The 20,374-nt window shown below is 31.6% G+C and overlaps 1 protein-coding gene across 1 annotated transcript; it reads left to right on the top strand.

Annotated features, from left to right (window-relative positions):
* The first annotated feature begins 946 nt into the window (after positions 1-946).
* LOC137814797 (Carbohydrate-binding-like fold) lies at positions 947-17,687 on the top strand. Its single transcript, XM_068617707.1, has 27 exons — positions 947-1,248; positions 1,581-1,646; positions 3,309-3,395; positions 3,513-3,569; positions 3,693-3,757; positions 4,008-4,177; positions 5,962-6,023; positions 6,158-6,241; positions 6,550-6,709; positions 7,200-7,315; positions 8,163-8,291; positions 8,671-8,742; positions 8,878-8,973; positions 9,062-9,139; positions 9,840-9,968; positions 11,651-11,827; positions 12,010-12,213; positions 12,299-12,412; positions 12,515-12,756; positions 13,320-13,365; positions 13,445-13,693; positions 13,846-14,076; positions 15,098-15,189; positions 16,257-16,485; positions 16,567-16,920; positions 17,054-17,127; positions 17,230-17,687. Exons 1-27 carry the CDS (start codon positions 1,147-1,149, stop codon positions 17,333-17,335), a joined length of 3,591 nt encoding a protein of 1,196 aa, XP_068473808.1. The 5' UTR covers positions 947-1,146; the 3' UTR covers positions 17,336-17,687.
* Positions 17,688-20,374: the final 2,687 nt, after the last annotated feature.

Here is a 20,374-nt window from a genome sequence, read left to right on the forward strand (position 1 = left end):
CACGTTTAAGACCGGTCTATAATCTTTCAACCATTCAAACCAACATCAACTCTTCTCACCACTATCTCTGATATTGAGTCTACAAACTTTTTAACATGTGATATGATATGACTTGAATTATTGATTTTTTTTATCCTTTTTATAATGTTTCCTTTTATTTTTTTTTAATATTTTATAATGTAAAAATATGCACATTTAATATTTATTATAATAACAAAAATAGTTACCAAAATTTTATTAAATTTTATTTATAGATAATGTGAAAAATAGAAACAAGAAGTATTTTATAAAATAATTATTTAAATTTTAAAATAAATATATCTATATATAAATATAAAAATAAAAAATTCGGATATATAGTACTGTATTTGTGTTTTCGCTATTATAAATAACAGCAATTGTTTTCGTTAATTATGATTCAAGATTATTTTTAATAATATGATCAACCAAATTATTATAGTCTTTAATTTTGTATCATGAATGCTTTAATAATTAAATGATCATTGCATAATATTTTTTAAAATGCTTAAAAATACATGCAACACAACCATATTCAAAGAAATAAGAGTACATGATAAATAATTATTCACTAAACAATAGATAAGTGCTTACATTTGTTTCGAATTTATTTATTTATTTTTAAATAAAAACTTTTATGTTAAACATTAATATGAAACTCAACAATTTTGAACTTATTTATTTAAATTTTAAAGTTTTTTTTTTTCAAATTGCTAGGTATATTAAAGAAAACTCACAGTATTTTTATGTTTTTTTTTTAAAAGAAAGGACAAAATATTTTAGATTAAAAAGTTTAAAATATTTTTTAAAAATGTATGAGTTCACGAAATTATTATTTTAAATATAACAGATAATTCTTTTTAAAAAAAATATTTTCTCAAAAATTAAATTAAAAAAGGTATAAAGGTACCATCACTCACTCCAAATTGTTTTTTGATGATGAAAAATATTTTTTACTGTGGTCCTTTTGGTTTTTTTGTTTTGGTCTAGAATCCCATAAACCCTCTCAGTAGACCTGGAGTGAAGTGGCTGTGGTTCCATTAAATAAAGAAATAGAGATATTCGTATGATTCTCCAGATCTGTTCCTCCACCTTAGGTTGAATTCATCGCCGAGCATCAGATCCGAAATGACGATCGGAGATGCTTTTCTATGCTTACTATTAATTGCAACTTGTTGGATTTCAGCTGCTTCTGCTGATTCCATCTATGGCTGCGGAGGTTTTGTTGAGGTAAAGTAATGTGCATTTCTATCAGCCTCGGCAGTGAAAAACGCAGTGAAGAATTCAAACGCCGATTTCCTCATGATTAGTATCACTATCGATGCTCAGAAAGCGCTATTGATTTTCAGTCATTTGGATTGGGAAAATAAATGCATGGATCTTAAATTTGTGCTTTACCTCACTATTCGTTTGTGATTTCTGTTTTTTATTTATATCTAACTCTGATGAATTCGCTTGTTTATTTTAGTGTGATGTTTACTTTTTTTTTTTTTTAATTTTCGTCTCTTTTTTGTAATATTCGCTGGATGTTTATTTTTGCTTACAAAGTTGGGTTATCGCAGGCAAGCTCATCGTTGGTAAAATCGAGAAAACAAACTGATACCAAGTTGGACTATTCCGATGTCACGGTAAGTGCGTGTAACCTGCTGACTCTTACCAAACGAATATTTTTTCCTTTACAAAATGTTTGAAAAGTGGGAGGAACTCAGACTTTTATTGTAAGAAATTATTTTCATGCCTTCTTCAATATCCAATTCCTTTCTCTTCTTTCTACCATTTGTTTCCAGGTTCAACTATCTTGCAGCAAATTTATGTTTTCCCATCGGTAATATCCACTGTAAAATTGAAAAAAATATATTAATAATAAGCTATCCTTACAATATACAACCATAGAAAGAAGAATAAGACAAACCTCATGATATTTGGGTATATTGATAGCGCTTCCACAAACTTGTAATCTCCAAAGCTATATTTGGCTATAGTTTGCTTTCTCACCTTCTTAAACTTGAGATATAGCTTGACATCCTCTTGTTATGCAAACTTTTCCCAAAGATGACTTTTGAGGTGGTCATCTTCTTCAGCGACTTGCATAAAGAGTGGAGTTTGGATACATTTTCAAAATAATCCTTTTTGCTATGATGCCAATATATATTCTAGACGACGTCAATGTTCCGACTTCAATTACTAGGGTCAATCACCGCACCCGGAGTGTGTTGTCCGCTTTGGAGCTTAGAGTTCCGTCATGGTTTTGCCCTTAAAAGATGTCAAAGTGTATTTAAAGTGTCCTTGACTCCTAAGTGATGTGAGGCTATTGGACATGTGTGAATAGTTCTAAACCTTGCTAAACACTACATACGAAGTGCTCTCCTAGAGTTTAGCAAGGATTGGAATCATGAAAAAAAGAGTTAAGGACACCATCATTGGTATTTATACATTAGTGGCTAAAGGAGATGACTACACGTTGGACACCATCAGTGGGAGAAGTCTATGTAACAAGGAAGATGTCAAGGATGTATTACAAGTTAAGAAAGAGGAGATCACAAAACATGAATGTTCAGACCATATTAGAGATTCAAAGAGTTTGTGAAATAATTATCAATGTAGCCAAATATCGTAAGATTTGTCTTATTCTTAAGTACTCGGGAGAAAAAAATAAGTATATTTTTACTTCAGCGTTTGGAAAAGTTGGATAAGGTAGCTTTTATGAAAGTTGAATGCACAAATTGATTTTAACTCATGGGAAAAATTTATTTTATTTTACTTTTTCATTTTTCTTCTAGTATAAGCGTTTGCTTAGATGTTTATTCATTCAAGATCTAAGTACTTGTTCACTAAGCTTTATGTACACGAGGTCTTATGCCATAGATTTGACTAGGCTTTTATGCAGAAGTTTATTTTAAATAGGGCCAAAGTGTTATTCAATTAGCTCTTATTACACGAGGGCTTGTGTCATAGATTCAAAACTATGAATATTATTGGGATAAGCTAAAAAGAGATAAAACAGCTTGTGAGAGTCATATGCCATTTTCTTAAACTCTAAGAAGCTCCCCATAAATTATTTCAAATGCCCCTCACTGGTTCCATTTTATTTTAACTAATTATTTTGCACAATAGCTGTAATGATGTTACTGGCTTCAGTGGTTTGTTACGGTTAAACAAGACATTCATAAAAAAGTCCTATCTCGTCCTCTTTGCTATATACTATTATTGGGAAAAGGATGTGGTGTTGCTCATCCAAGCATTCATTTCAACTTGCATTCAACAACATTTAATTGATCGATTTGTTGTAGGTTGAGCTTCAAACTGTGGATGGACTGGTAAAGGACAGAACACAATGCGCTCCAAATGGATACTACTTTATTCCAGTATATGACAAGGTGAATTTTATTATAATTTGTACACATTTAGGTTTGTTTGAGCAACTTTTTTCAGCATAATGCCATTGAGGCGTATTCATTATTCAGTTCTTCTCAATGCAATTATTTTCATCACAGGGCTCCTTTGTAATTAAAATTAATGGACCTCCCGGATGGACATGGGATCCAGAAAAGGTTAGTTATTTATCTGTTATAATCTGCATGCATGACCACTCCTCTCTTTCTCAATCTGGATGTAATATGAGATTATTTTTATGATTCTTACACTCATTTGTTTCCGCCCCTCTTGTCCTACAGGTTCCTGTGGTGGTTGACAATAATGGTTGCAATGGCAATGAAGATATAAACTTTCGTTTCACAGGGTAGGCTATTATTCTGATTTTTTAACTGCACATGGTTTTTGATTTTGGAGCATATTATTAAAATGAATGAAATGTTAGGGTGAATGGTATCCTTGTGGATTTAGTTTTTAAATGTGCCCAAAGATGTCATATGATCCATGTAACCAATTTCTTGTTAAATAAGGCTATTGTTATTGTTGTATGTCCTGTGCATGCCGAACTTGCTTATGCTCTAAATTTGAAATTACCTACAAAGTTTTGTATATTTTAGGTTCACTATATCTGGTAGAGTTGTGGGAGCTGTAGGGGGAGAAAGCTGCTCAATTAAAAATGGAGGCCCATCAAATGTAAAAGTTGAATTATTATCCCTTTCAGGCGATCTTGTCTCTTCCGTCTCAACTTCATCATCAGGGAGTTACTTGTTTACAAATGTCATTCCAGGTAGGGGAGTCTCTGTTTAGTTGTTTACTTTGGTTGGAAAATTATTGGCTTTCAATTCTTTTATTATGTAGGGAGCCTTGTACCAGTGGAAATTATTACTACATATAAGTAGTTGTCCAAGATTCATCTATATAGGATTAATATTTATGTGACATGAAGATATAGGGTGTATAAAAATATATATGGTTTACAGATAGGTGAAATTGATTTCAAATTTCCACACAAAAGTATGATTTCACTGGAGGTAAACACAATCGGTTGAGAAGTAGTTGAGGATGAACCAGATGAACTGGGGTTGAATGAGATTGTCTAATTAATATTATGTGCTTAGAATTGTTCTGGATCCAAGAAAATGGAATGAAAGTTTGGTTGGGTAATTAGGTTTAATGTATCTCTTTCTGCACTTTGAAATGAGTGGGGTTGGAAATGGAGCATTTAATGATTATTACTTAATACTTTACCAAGCAGCTTAGATATTGTGTTTATGAAAGTACTGCTGTTTTTGTTGTGTTAAAAGAGAAAAAGGAGAGGCACAAAGCTGTTGAATTTGTGGCTTATTACAAGAAATACTAATAATGAGGGGATATGTTGTTCCCCTAAATCAGAGATGACATCCCTATTTTCTCAACAACATATCTTTTTAATTGACTACCCTATAGAATCTTGAGATTTAAGTGTCCTATGATGTACTTTCTGCTCTCTATCCTAATTTGTCCACTTCTAAGAAACTTCCATGAAGGATCTCTTTGGGTGTCTTGTTTGTCCTTGATCAAGATGGGCAAACTTGATCCTATAGCTTTAAAGCGTGTCCTTATTGTATGCTCCTCTTCTCAAAATTGGTATAAGTGTTGCCATTCTCCATATGAGAAATTGTGTCCTTGGATTTCACCTTTGACGAGGAACATAATCATTTCACTCAACCTTATCTTGAGGGGACAATCTTACGGAAGATAGGGAGATTCATTTTGAAATACTTCTTCTTTTCCAAGTCTTGAGTTAACTTCTCATGACCTTGAAAAGGAACTGGAACAAGAACCATTGGCTCAAACTCAAAATGAATCTAAGAAGAATGCTCCAGCTAGACTTGAAAATGTAACACAATAATCTAGACCATATATATTTTGAATGTATCCTTTAATTACTAATCTAGCTCAATGGTGATTAACTTCACCATTAAGCCCAACTTTAATGGTGTAGACCCGCCAATATCCAACTATCATTTTCCCGAGGAGGAGAGAAACCAATTCCCATGTGCTACTGTTTCAAAGACCCTGGATCTCAACAATCATGGTTTGTCTCCATTTGGGATGCGCAAGTACTTTTGCAACATTTCTAGGAATAGTAAAATATGATAACGAGGAAACAAGGAGAGCTATGAAGGAGACAATTGATGGTAACTCGAAATTATAAATAAGGTGAAGATTACGAGTAGAACAAATGCCCTTTTTTAAGAGCAATTGGCCAACCAAAATCATCATCTGTCATTAGGAATTGTGGTAGCAGCAACTAATGGTGGTGAATGACATGAATTAGGTAACTCTCCTTGCAATATTAGACCAATTCTTGGTGTCTTGTGTGGTATGTAATGGGAGGTGGTGGAGAGGAGAATAAAATATCGGTTTTTCTCTTCTCATAAGTAATAATACTATCTGACCAGAGAGTCCAATTAAGTTGTCCATTGATTTTGTTCAAAATCAATTGTTCTTGCTATTGTTTCGTTATTTTCTATTCTTCATCACCAAATTGTTCACACAAATGGGCAACACTCTTGATGGTGATTGCAGGAAAATATGAACTACGTGCTTCAAATCCTGGTATGGAAGTTGAAGTTAAAGGTTCAACACAGGTTAGATAGTGTTTGCATTCAGCATTTTTCTTGTGTTTATACCCATTTATTGGATGTCACATTTTATTGTCATAAGACATTTAATGAGCTTTCATATTGTGCTTACTATTTTTCTAATATTGTGTTTCTTGCAGATTGAATTGGGCTTTGGAAACGGGGTAGTTGATGATGTTTTCTTTGTCCCTGGATATAGTATCAGTGGATTTGTTGTTGCTCAGGTAATGTTTGTTGAAGGGACAAATCATTTTCAAAATTTTACTTTCCTTTTGTTATTGCTATATCATTTTCTTTGTAAAATTATTATGTTATAATCTAGTGAAAAGATCTATATATTTCAATGACATACAATAACAACAACAAGAAAAGCTTTCTCCCACTTGTGATTATGTTATGATTATGTTGAAGGATGTTTATGTTCTCAATCAGTTTAAACTTCCAAAATAGTTTAATGTGGTTTTTAATTTGACAGTTTAATTGAAACCTTTTTCATGTATCTTTGCCTAACATTTGGTTCTTCCTTTTCCAGGGAAATCCTATTGTAGGAGTTCATATTTTCTTATATTCAGATGATGTTTCTAACGTAGAATGTTTGCAAGGCTCTGCTACTGGCCCACGACAAGAAAAAGCTCTTTGTCATGCTGCATCAGATGCCGATGGAATGTTCACATTCAATTCAATACCTTGTGGTAATTACGTATTTGAGTTCTTATTCTGTCATGTACCCCCTCTTGATGTGTCTGTGTGGTTCAGCTGAAGTTGAGCCCTATAAGGAGCTTCTGCAACATGTTTTTAACGTGTCTGATAGGGAGTGTTGAATTTCTGATGCCTAACATTGATGAAAAGGAATATTCTTTCCCAGTGTGTTTTTGTCATCTTGTTTGTAGTTTGTGCATTTAATTTTTAAACAAACACTTACTTGCAATTATATGTATGCAACTGTGTTTTCAAAATTCCTGGAACTTCACCCTTAACATACATATGGCAATTAGTCTCCAGGTTATGGATCATATTAAATTCCACTTCAAAACATTTCTTGTACTTACTCCTCTACAGTTGCTATTCCTTTTTGGCGTATTGAATATTTATCATCTTGCTGTCCTTGAAAATTGCTATTGCATACTGCTAGAACCTATTTTGCTTAATTTAGTGCTTGCACTTTTTTTTATCAACATACAGGGAGTTATGAACTTGTTCCCTACTATAAGGGTGAAAATACAGTATTTGATGTTTCACCACCCAGCGTTTCAGTTAATGTCAAGCATCAGCATGTAACGGTGCCTCCAAAATTTCAGGTAGACTATATGGATAAAATGTTTCATACACAAAACAATCATCACTTTTTGTTTCCTATGGCATTCAGAAAAATACTAGTGCTATCATTGTGGGGTAAATAAAAAAATTGAATTATGTATTACAATTGAGTTCAGGACTGCAGGCCTAGTGAATTTTTCATTAAATGAAATGTAAATGCTGGATTGTGTTTCAGTATTTCAGAAAAATCTATTGAAAAATAACTGCTTTTTTTACTCCTCTTTCCACATAAATGTTGTATTATTGAACATATGCCATTGGAGGCATGCTAGCTAAGCTCTTGCATATTCATCTAGTGCATATCCTTTTTTTTTTCTTTCTAATTTTAAATAAGATTCCACTGTAAGAACGGCCAATTATTTATGTGAAGTGTGAATGATGATGATTATACTTTATTTTTTGATAATTTGGCATCAAACTAACCAAGGATAGCTTAGTCCTCTTTGGCCACAACAGTTAACTATTGGGTGATGGCTTTGGTTAGCGGCAGCAAATGTTGATGGAAGGAAAACTTTTTGCTGCTAGTTGCATATATTTCTGGTTATCACTTAATTTATTAAAATTTGTAAGTAAATATTACTGCTGAAAAATACATAAAAAAATTCCAAAAGAAATTGGAAATTAAGATTTGAATTGCAAAATATCTAGGTACCAAATATAGATATGACTGTTTTGAAAAGTTATAAATATTTCCCATTTCGTATGTTGAAAAAGAATTGGTTTAGTCATAACAATTGTATTGTACTTTTACTGATATCAATCTATTATTGGGGTTATGCGTATGCTATTTTGCTCTCAAGTATGTGCTATCAATGTTAATTCTCTCAGGTAACTGGATTTTCTATTGGAGGCCGTGTAGTTGATGGAAATGGCTTGGGAGTGGAGGGTGTCAAAATCATAGTTGATGGTCATAAAAGGTCAATTACTGATAATCAAGGATATTACAAACTTGATCAGGTATTGGTATTAACATGGGTAAATGTGCTTCTGGAAGCTCGTTAATTGGCAAGATATTATATTTTGTTTTAGTTTAGGACACAGATTCTGAATCTTTTGGTCATGAACTTTTGTTCACTTTTTTCTCAATAATGTTTCTCTTGTAGCTTTTCTTGTTTGTTTGTATGATTTTGTTTTTTCTATCAATCTGAGTACGTTTTTTTCAATCTCCCTGGACTGTGAATATCAATTAGAGCCTAAGCCAGCGTACTTTTTACTCTTTTTTTTGTTTCATTTTAGATTGTGCTCAGCTGGTAATACCTTTCAATTGATTGTATTTTCTTCTACATTTACATTGACATTTTGTTTTACTCTTTCTTTTCTATGTTATATTTATTAGGTTACATCCAAGCACTATACCATAGAGGCCCAAAAGGAGCATTACAAATTCAAGAATTTGGAGAATTATATGGTAAAAAATATCATAACAATTCTAGTGGAATTTTGAGTTTATTATACAGCTCTCTTAGTAGGATGATGAAAATTCTTAGATGGTGTAAAAATGCTGCTGTGTGGCTCTTGTTTCAAAGTCTATTTGCTTACTCAGGTATTGCCAAATATGGCTTCAATAGAAGACATCAATGCCATTTCATACAATCTTTGTGGTTTGGTTAGGATGGCTAATGGTGGTTTGAAAGCAAAGGTATGCATATTCTCTATACGTAATTTACTTTTAGTAACATTTTCATCTTAGAGTTAAAGTTGAAATCTTTTGATAATTGTACTACTAGGTAGCTTTGACTCATGGACCTGATAATGTGAAACCACAAAAGAAGCAAACAGATGAAAATGGAAACTTCTGCTTTGAGGTATGTTAGCTTGGTGAGAATAAATCATTAAGTTTTTGTTTTTTTGTAATGTTGGCAGTGCATCTAGTATAATGTAATGTGGATACAAGTAGCTTGAGCAGAAAGAGAAGAGGTGGTAGATATGGATTTTAAATAACAGATTCAACCTTATGTTCTGGGAGTGTTGGCTTATTTAATAAGCAGCATGTTGCCATCAAATCTATCTAATTTTATTGTACATTTTTATCTGTTGGTGGCAAGCATTGGGAGGAATGTTCTAACCTTTAAACTGTTGACTCTGTGACATACTTTTATGTTTGGTGATGCTTGTTTTATGAACTCAATTTGGGATCCCTAAATGCATTAACCGTACATTAGCAATAATTGAAACTCATTGAAGCTTCAACGCCTATGGCATAATTTTTCTAAGGTAGTCTTTTGTTTGAACGGCTGTAGTTTTATTAAGGTATTTGATTTACAGTATTTTATAGTAAATATTTTTGTTCAAGTGTCAAAAAAGGGCCAATTTTCAGCATCTGCAGTTCATAAGAGAACTTTTGTGTTTAAAGATGGTTCATAGCTACTGTCCAAATCATGTCTTGAATTATTGTTAAAATAATTTTATTGATTTTTCTTTAATGATGTATATAGAGTATTTGCTGAAATTTTATTGTTCATTTCTTAGTAGTACTGATCTACAAATTATTTGCTTTATGTCTAGGTTCTTCCTGGTGAATATCGGTTGTCAGCCATTGCTGCAACTCCTGAGAATGCTGCTGGACTCATGTTTGCTCCATCTTATATCGATGTTGTGGTCAAAAGTCCCCTGTTGAATATTGAATTTTCACAAGTAATTTTTCACCCATATTAGCTTTAGGTTGTCTTGTGTTCTTCTTAGTTCATTCTTCCTTTTTCCTTCAGTTTTTCCTGCATCATCATGCTGAATTCTATTGGAGGGAATCAAAATTTGAGTCCTATATTGATATAGTCATGGTAGTCAAAATCGAGATCTTGTACAAGACTGTGAAAGAAAATGTATATCGTTAATCAAGAGATTGTAACACGGTTTGTAAGATCCTATAAAATTCTGAAGGAATGAGTGGGAGCAAATGAGTGTTGTAAGATCCTACAAAATTGAGAGAGATGAGATGAGAGCGAGTGTAGTGTTGAAACAAAAGGCAAAAGAGGGAGTGTTGAAAGGTATAAGAGGAGGATTGGAAGAGACAGTTGAAACTGAAAAAAAAGGAGCGAAATTAAGGATTGTTGTGGGTTGCTCAAAGGTAATTTGTGGGAAGCAATTTGGTAAGGAAAAAAAAAGGGGGGGAAAGGGACTGTGGCTAGTGTTCTCAGGGATTTATTTTGGTATGTAAAAAGGGGTTCTATGAGGGGTAACATAAGTTTATGGATTATATGAGAAGTGCATAGGTTTATTTTGGGTGGCAAAAGGGGGCTGTAATAAAGGTGCTTTGGGTTTAGTTTGGGGGTAAATGGAAAAAAAAAGAGGGCGCAGCAAAGTTGTTTTAAAGTAAAAGGGGAACAGTAAAAATTACTTACAAAATGAAAGAAAGAAAGAGTGGGGTTATTGGGTTTTGGCCTAAAAGTTTGAATATTATAATTCTTAAGAAACTGAAATTTAAGTTTAACTTACAAACTGATTTGTAAGGTGAAGTTTGCACCTACATACACTGTAATTTGACGTTATCTTTAGTTGATTTTGGTCTCTTCAATACAACTCGTCATGCCAAGGACTTAACATCTCAAGCATGGGACTAGCAGGAAACCCGATAATGGGTGACATGAGACCCAACAAACATAGGTTCTGGATGACACTGAATACCAATTTAAGAAAGTGTTTAAGTCCAACCCAATCCTACTAAACCGACTTGTAATGTGAGGTTTGCACTATAATTTAGCTTGATCTCTAGTCGATGTGGGTTCTTCAACAGTATTATTGGGTTGTGACCTAACCCATGAAGAGCCAATCAGGAAATACAGAAAAGCTTTGTGATACTGCTAGTTCCGATATTCACTGCTAGGCCTCAGATTTGATGTACTTACCTAGGCTATCGGAAAATATAAAGGAATTCTATTTGAAACTTTGTCATGCAGATATTTCACTGTTAGCACCACCCAGAATTTATATCACTGTACACCTCTACTCTAAAACATAAACATTGCAGAGAACAATGATGTGCAACATAGTATTAATGCTTTGATACCTGAATTTTATGAAGAGTGTGTGCCTGATGCATTTTCTCTATATTTTTGCAAAAAAATCAGTAGAAGCACTTCAAGTTTTTATTATATTCTGGCCATATTTGTTTATATGGATTATCAACATAATGGAATAGAGTTTTTAACTTGAATTTGATTTATTTATAGATTTTCTATACTGTTGAGTTTTTGTTTGATTCCTCTAAAAAACTTTTTCTTCATTTTCTTTAGGAATCTTTTTTATCTTTACCGCACAAAGACCAGGATATAGGCACTGATTTTATTGTTCTATTCTGATTATGTTCCGTATGTTTGTAGGCTCTGGTCAATATTCATGGTGCTGTATCCTGCAAGGAGAAATGTGGTCCATTTGTTACTGTTACTCTGGTGAGACAGGTTGAGAAACATAATGGAGAGAGAAAAACAATTAGGTTGACCGCTGAGAGTAGTGAATTTCAGTTTTCAGATGTTATTCCTGGAAAATACAGGCTTGAGGTTGATATTTTTTTGCATTCCCATTTTATTTGTGGTTTTTCTAGTAGAATCTCTTTTTTTTTTTAGTTTTATTTCCTGGAAAATATTTCTTTTTAATTTTCTACTACTTTTTGTCTAGTGTCAGTTTTTTTCTGGAATGTTTCTGATTTGTGTTTTGGCCTCTGTAACAATATTTGTTTTAGGTCAAACACAGTTCCCCTGAATCAGTCACCTTGGAAGATAATTGGTGCTGGGAACAGAGCTTCATAGATGTAAATGTTGGTGCTGAGGACGTAGAAGGAATCCTTTTTGTTCAAAAAGGCTACTGGGTCAATGTTATCTCCACTCACAATGTTGATGGTTACCTGACTCAACCAGATGGGTCAATTGTGAATTTGAAAATTCAGGTACAACAAATATAGCGGACCCAAAGATAGCAGTAAGTTGAAGCTTCATAAAAATTCATTTATGTTCTTTTTGTCTTGTCTACAGAAAGGTTCCCAGCGTATATGTGTAGAACATCCTGGTGTACATGAATTTAGCTTTGTTGACTCGTGTATCTTCTTTGGGAGTTCATCCGTGAAAATTAACACATCTAATCAATCGGTATGGAGAATTCAGATTCCATGATTACATTGTTCAGTTTTTCATGTAGTATTATATTTGTTTCTTTTGAGGATTTTCTTCCATAATTTTCTTTTTTTGTAGCCCATCCACCTTACTGGAGAAAAGTATCTTCTTAAAGGACAAATAAGTGTGCAGTCAGGCTTACTTGATGCATTACCTGAGAAAATAGTTGTTGATATCAAACATGACGAAGCTGGTGTTATTGATTATGCTACAGCCACACTGAAGTCCCATGCGAAAGATCAAACAGATACTGCTATATTTGAGTATTCTGTTTGGGGCAATCTAGGAGAAAAACTTACCTTTGTTCCTTGGGACTCGAGGTACTTATATTTAATCTAACTGGTTGTTCGAACAATTTCAATTAAATGTCTATTTTAGTTTTAATGGCTTTTGTAGAAGCAGATTGGATCAAGAAAGAAAATATGGTGTGAATACATAATAGCAATTACATCTTTGCCTATTTATCCTGGAAGGATTGACTGTGTACAGCTTGTAAAATAATACAGTAAAGTGGATTTATACCATTTTATGCTAACTGCTCATTCCTATCAATTTATGGAGTTACATCCAATATCTTGAGAACGAAGTTATAAGTTTTAAAAGTGTATTGTATGTGTCCAGTTTTCCTCCAAGGTTAAACACTTATATTAACTTACTTTTTTTTATGATTTCGTGGTGTTTATTAGTGTATTGTGCATATAATGCACGCAATTCTGTGATTCTGGGAAGTCGCATCTTGTAATCTTGTTGTTTAATACTTTAATTACTCATTTCATTTCTCCTTCCTATCCCTTCCCTCCTCTCTGTAGCTTTTGAAATGAAACTTATTCAAGCACTACTATCTACTAATTTATACCATTGACTTGTTCTTTTTTGGTTATAGGAATGATGGGGAGAAGAAACTTTTATTTTATCCTAGAGAACATCAAGTAAGTATCAAATATTAGTTTGTCTACTGATGTTTTTATTTGACTAACTGAGTTTTATTTACAAAATCCTTTTCCGTAGGTAACAGTGGCAGATGATAATTGTCAAGCTTATATTCCTGCATTTTCTTGTCAAGTGGGTGCTTACATTGAAGGATCAGTTTCACCTCCTCTTTCTGGTGTCCATATCAGAGTTTTTGCTGCTGGAGCCAGCAGCATTACTGCATTTAAAAGTGGTGAACTAGTTCTTGAAACAACCACTGATGCTGATGGTTCCTATGTGGCAGGACCTCTGCACAATGACATCGGTTACAATGTTGAGGCTTCAAAGGTAGTGTCTGTTCTCTGAACAAACTAAGTAAAGTTTATGCCTTATTTTAAAAATACTAGAATAGACTTAGTTTCTCTGCTTATCTGTGATGTTTCTGCTGCCATCTTGGTTTCTTACATTGTTTGATTTATTGTTTTTGTTTATATTTGCAGCCTGGATATCATTTAAAACAAGTTGCACCTCATTCTTTTACTTGTCAAAAGCTTAGTCAAATTTTTGTACACATACATCACAAAGATGATGCTAAAGAGCCCATTCCTTCTGTTCTGTTATCTTTGAGTGGTGACAATGGTTATAGAAACAACTCAGTATCAGGAACTGGAGGGACATTCCAGTTTGATAATTTGTTTCCTGGAACGTTCTATTTGCGTCCTGTTTTGAAGGTAATACTATAACTGGAGTACTTGACATAATTGTTATGATGTTGTATTCTACTACTTGTCATGTACTTCACATGCAACTTTTTATCAATCATCTCTAGTTCACATGTTGCTGCACTTGCAGTTAACAATATACTTGATTTGATTATGAATCCAGAATATCCCGTACAGATCATTGTGTTTTCTTTGTGTGTCCATATACCAATACTTCACTAAATTGTATTTGTGAAGTATCAAAGCGTTTAAAAAAAAGCTGTGGAACCTTTTCTGGTATTGAACTAGAAATAGAGTCTATCCTCTTTAAGGATAATGCTCGTTTAAAAAGAAAGCTGTGGAACCTTTTCTGGTATTGAACTAGAAATAGAGTCTATCCTCTTTAAGGATAATGTTCAAGAAGGGAGTGAGATTGGTACTGTTCCTTTTTATAGGTAACACTTTATAAAATATTTTTTGTAATATCGAAAAAGCATGTTCTTAATTTGGATTTGAAGGATAGTAATTATATGTTTGTTATGCTTTATGAATTTTTCTACAAATCTGAACTTGTATCCGGCATGTATTGCTTCCTATATCACCACAGGCTTGTATGATATCTGATACCCATTGCATCTGTGCATCATGGTTTCTTTACCCCCAAAGGGTATGAAAGGGTACTTACTTGTGATTGACAAAAATAAAGACATGAAAAAGAAAATGACAACTATCACATTTCATTGTCATGTTTGATCATTTTGTTTGCTTATCTAGAATCTTCATGTGTTCTTTTTTTCCAGATTGAATTCGTCACCTTGTTTATGCTTGTTCTAAATTGCCGATAAAAAAATAAATAATAAAAAATGCTTGTTCTAAACTGAGTAATTTTCTGCTTGTGTGCTATTCAACACAATTAAGAATAAGAAGTTGCAAAGTTTGTAAATATGAGGAATATTTAGTAAGTTGATGATTAAAATTATGCTGGTCATTGCTGAAAGCTACATCTTTGTCCACTTCCTTATTCAGTGTATATTATTTTCTTATTTTCTAGGAGTATGCTTTCTCACCTCCAGCACAGGCGATAGAACTTGGAGCAGGGGAGTTCAGAGAAGTTATTTTCCAGGCCACGCGCGTAGCCTACAGGTTTCACTTTGTTATTTCACCTTAGTTGCCCTTTCTTTCATTTAATGCAACAATAAGTATTTCTAGCTTTGTTTTAATAGTGGTTCCAACATTTTCTTTGAAATCATTGAAAATTTGAAACCAACTGTCCAGCACTATCTTAAACTGTAATTTGAATGTCTTTCCCTTGGATTAGAAAAGATATCTAACTCAGGTTCAAGTATTATCTTGCTTTTATATCTTTTCCTGATTTATGTATCTGATCTCATTTGCTATTTCTCTATTGATATGATATTTTTGCAGTAATTACAGCCCTAGTAATGCTGAGACACTAGACTAATTTTGAGACATATATAAATAAACTATAAACTGTTTAAAACAAGGACATCCTCTCATTTAAGAGCTGTGGGAGGGGCCACTACTGGTTTAGGTGAGGAACTTTATTCTGAAGCCTTGGGATGGCCACTGATCAGACTTAGATCTGTTGATTGTGGAATTTGGGTAAAAGTAGGAGCGCAACTCAAAATTATCTATTTTTAGTAGTTACACATAATATGTTCTTTGAATTTGTATCTCAGGCCACTCCCACTAAATAATCCAAATTTTGCACATACCTCAAGTAGCGAGCACATTAAATTCTTTTTTTTCTTAAATGCTGAATTGTTTCGTCAATTCCATTTGAAATGTAGTTTATTTAAAAGATCTATTCAAGTATGCATGACTTCAGTCTGATGTCGATTGAATCTTATCTATCAAGTGTGTATGATTTAAGTGTAAAGCACTAAATGCAAATCAATGCAAGGTGATGTAAAACATGCAATTTTCCTTACATGAAAGCACTTAAACAGATAAATTATGCTGGTGGATAGGACAGACAATATAAAACTAGTATCAGCGTAACCACATACAGCCAAACTGCAGAGCAAATTTTGAATCGACATGTTACTTTTTTTTGTTATATTTTATTACCAAGTAATTATATTCAATTTCTGTACACCCCATAGCCTTCTCTATCTTTTCCTGTGCTTGCACTTTCTGCATGGGCATACTTTACTCTGGAAGATGCTGAAGTTAATAAACTCTTACAGTGCTACTGGTGTTGTCACTCTGTTGTCTGGACAACCCAAAGGAGAGGTTTCAGTTGAAGCCCGGTCAGAGTCAAAAGGCTATTTTGAGGAAACAGTGACAGATTCCCATGGAAATTATCGTCTGAGAGGACTACAGCCTGACACTGTCTATGTTGTCAAAGTGGCTAGAAGGGATGCTCTAGGCAGTTCTAATATAGAACGTGCATCTCCAGATTCAATTGCTGTGAAGGTTAGTTTTCTGTAGCTTTAGGTTTTAAATGTTCTGTCATTGTTCTGATCCTGTAGTAAGCTTGTTGGTTGATGTTCCCAGGTTGGAACTGAAGATATCAAGGGTTTGGATTTTATAGTTTTTGAGCAGCCGGAAATGACAATTATAAGTTGCCACGTTGAAGGAAATGGTACAGATGAACTACGTAAACATCTGATGGTAGAAATTAGGTCCGCCACTGACCTTAACAAGATAGAGTCAGTCTTCCCCCTGCCAATTTCTAACTTCTTCCAAGTGAAGGGCTTATCAAAGGGAAGACACCTTCTACAGCTTCAATCTGGTCTCCCACAAAGCTCGCTTAAGTTTGAATCTGATATCATTGAGGTTGACTTGGAAAAAAATGTTCAAATCCATGTGGGCCCGCTGATATACAGGATTGAAGATCAACTGAAGCAGGTTTTTTCTTGTCTCCACTCTTTCTATTTTTGCCTGCCTTTGCTTTTCATAGCTTGTCATTAACTATTTTCTGTTTTCTTATATTGCTATGGTGCGGCACATAATTTTAATTTCTATTTCTTATACAATGCAGGAGTTGACTCCTGCACCAGTATTCCCTCTTATAGTTGGATTCCTAGTAGTTTCATTGTTTATTAGCATGCCAAGGTAAGATTGATATTCATCCCTTTTCACCTTAACTACAACTAGTTTTGAATTTCTATGGTCATGTATCCTTATTGGATCTCCTTCCCCTATTACTATATGAAGATTGAAGGATTTGTATCAAGCCACAGTAGACATACCTACACCGGGACTCAATGCGGCTTTAAGAAAAGACGTGAAGAAGCCAATGTTGCGAAAGAAGACCTATTAAATCTCCTGTCCGATCATTGAGGCTTATGGTAGTATAACTGCTCTTTAGAGTCTTAGTTAGGTTACTTTAATAGCATTCACGTTTACACAGGTTTGGATGCTCTTGTTTATGAATCTGGAGGGGGAAATGCAAAATAGTGTATAATAATTCTTCCTTTGTTTTTAGTATAATAGTATTATTTTACTTTTTGGCTGTGCAGCAAACGTCTTTTTGGCTGAAGCAGCATGTATTTGTTGCTTCTGAATTTTTGTGATATTTTTTTTTCCAGCCATTGTATTGACCTCGAACGTTTTGACCCTAGTTGGAACTGTCTGATTTGTTTATCTTACTCCGAAGGAACTTGGTTTTTAAATCTCATCCCCTTCATGAGCACCAGTAGAACTAGATTGTAATACCAGTTTTAACTGACATGTAAGACAATTTTGGCTTCATCAATTACCGAATAGAGCCATTCCATTCTAATACGTGAGTTTGCACGTTGAATTCTGATGTATTAGACAATAGTTTGACACTTTTACTTAATCTTTGTACTGTTTAAGATCTCTTAGTGTTAATTATAAGGTTACAAGTTTAAGATGTGAGTTTAAAAGAGTTTATTGAAATATTTTGATATAACAAAATTTAAGATTTACAAGAAAAATATTGATTCGAGTGAGTTTTGTAAGATTTTTTCATTAAAGTAAAATTTTAAGAAAATTTAGTAAAATTTATAAAAAGATAAATTAAAATCTTATGATAAATTTTGCAATGAAGATAATGTTATTTCCATCAAGTATTGGTTATTTGAATTCTTGAATGACAAGATTTTATTTTAATATACGATTTAACAAGAAAAGTAATTTATTTCTCTGTTAAATTGTACAGTCTATTATAAATTTATTTATGAAATATTTTTATTTTTAAATAATTACCTTGCAAATGGAGGCTCAATTCCCTATCTAGCACCATTTACATCTTTATTTCTCTATCTAGCACCCTTTTGTTTTTATTTCCCTATCTAGCATCCTTTTGTTTTTATTTTCCTATCTAGCACTCTTTTATTTTTTATTTCCCTATCTAGCATCATCTTAAAAATAAATAAATAAATAATAAATTATTATTTTTTTAATAATTTTAATTTTGAATGCATTAAAAAATATATATTTTTAATGTTTAAAATAATTAGAAATATAATTAATGAATAAATAAATGAGTTTTTACTAAATAAAAATAAAAAAGTAATAAATTAAAAATGTTTACTTTAAATTTTTTTTTTTTAAAATGAAGAAAATAAAAAATTAAACTATACAACAACATAAAAGTTGAATCTATAAACATAAATTAGTATCTATAAACATAATTTTGAATGCATTAAAAATATATTTTTAGTATTTAAAATAGTTAGAAATATAATTAATGAATAAAAACATAAATAGAAATAAATAAAGAATGGCAGAAAAAATAATAATAACTAGAAACATATTAAATGAATGATCATCTCTTATTTATTTTCCTTTTTATGATCAAGATATACTTATTTAATATCGTCTTATATCTCTTATATTTATCTTGTTTTGATTTATTTGATTTTTTTTATATCTTTTATCTTTATCTTATTTTGTTTTTCCTTTATTATATACCTTTTATGTTTTTAGTTATTATTATTTTTTCTGCAATCTTTATTTATTTATTTATGGTTTTTGTTTTTATTTTATTGTTGTTGTTTTTATTTTCTATACTTATTTATTTTTGCATTTTTTTCTTCTCATTTTTAAGCATTAAGTGTAACATTTGTATTAGTTTTTTTTAGAATTTTGCATTTAGGTAAACACTTTAATATTATTTATGTGTCCACTATTAATTAATACTAATTGACTTTGTTTTTTTTTTATAAATATGTCCTGTATTTTTTACTTGAAATTAATATGATTACATCATCAATAATAATAAAAATAAATACTAATTTATGTTTATAGATTCAACTTTTATGTTGTTGTAGAGTTTAATTTTTTATTTTTCTTCATTTTTAAAAAAAAATAATTTTAAACTACACATTTTTAATTTATTACTTTTTTATTTTTATTTTGTAAAAACTCATTTATTTATTCATTAATTATATTTCTAATTATTTTAAACATTAAAAATATTTATTTTTTAATGCATTAAGTGTAGCATTTGCATTAGCTTTTTTTTAGACTTTTGCATTTAGGGTAGACACTTCAATATTATTTATGTGTTCACTATTAATTAATACTAATTGACTTTGGTTTTTTTATAATTATGTCCTGTATTTTTTACTTGAAATTAACATGATTATATCATCAATAATAATAAAAATAAATATTAATTTATGTTTATAGATTCAACTTTTATGTTGTTGTATAGTTTAATTTTTTATTTTCTTCATTTTAAAAAAAATAAATTAAACTAAACATTTTTAATTTATTACTTTTTTATTTTTATTTTGTAAAAACTCATTTATTTATTCATTAATTATATTTATAATTATTTTAAACATTAAAAATATTTATTTTTAATGCATTCAAAATTAAAATTATTAAAAAAATAATAATTTATTATTTATTTATTTATTTTTAAAATAGTGCTAGATAGGGAAATAAAAAATAAAAGAGTGCTAGATAGGGAAATAAAAACAAAAGGGTGCTAGATAGGGAAATAAAAACAAAAGGGTGCTAGATAGGGAAATAAAAACAAAAGGGTGCTAGATAGATAAATAAAGATATAAATGGTGGTAGATAGGAAGCATTAATAATTTATATATCATGACATTTTTATATAATTATATAAATAAAATTGAATAATTTTATAAATTTGTATACCTGAAATGCAAAATGATACAATTGTTTTTAAGTCTTTAAAAAGATATACATAAATTAATTATTTTGTTGGTCCTTTCTTTATTAAATCTGGCTAAGAGAATATAACTTGTGTTGTGCACTTCTTATTCACGTAACCCATTTTATTTTGGGTTAATTTTTTTCCCGTAAAATTAATTTTTGTCTTTGCTTGATAAAAATTATTAAAATAAATTCTTATTAA

The sequence above is a fragment of the Phaseolus vulgaris genome, chromosome 1 (genome assembly GCF_051622355.1).
Source record: "Phaseolus vulgaris cultivar YP4 chromosome 1, ASM5162235v1, whole genome shotgun sequence".
NCBI lineage: Eukaryota > Viridiplantae > Streptophyta > Magnoliopsida > Fabales > Fabaceae > Phaseolus > Phaseolus vulgaris.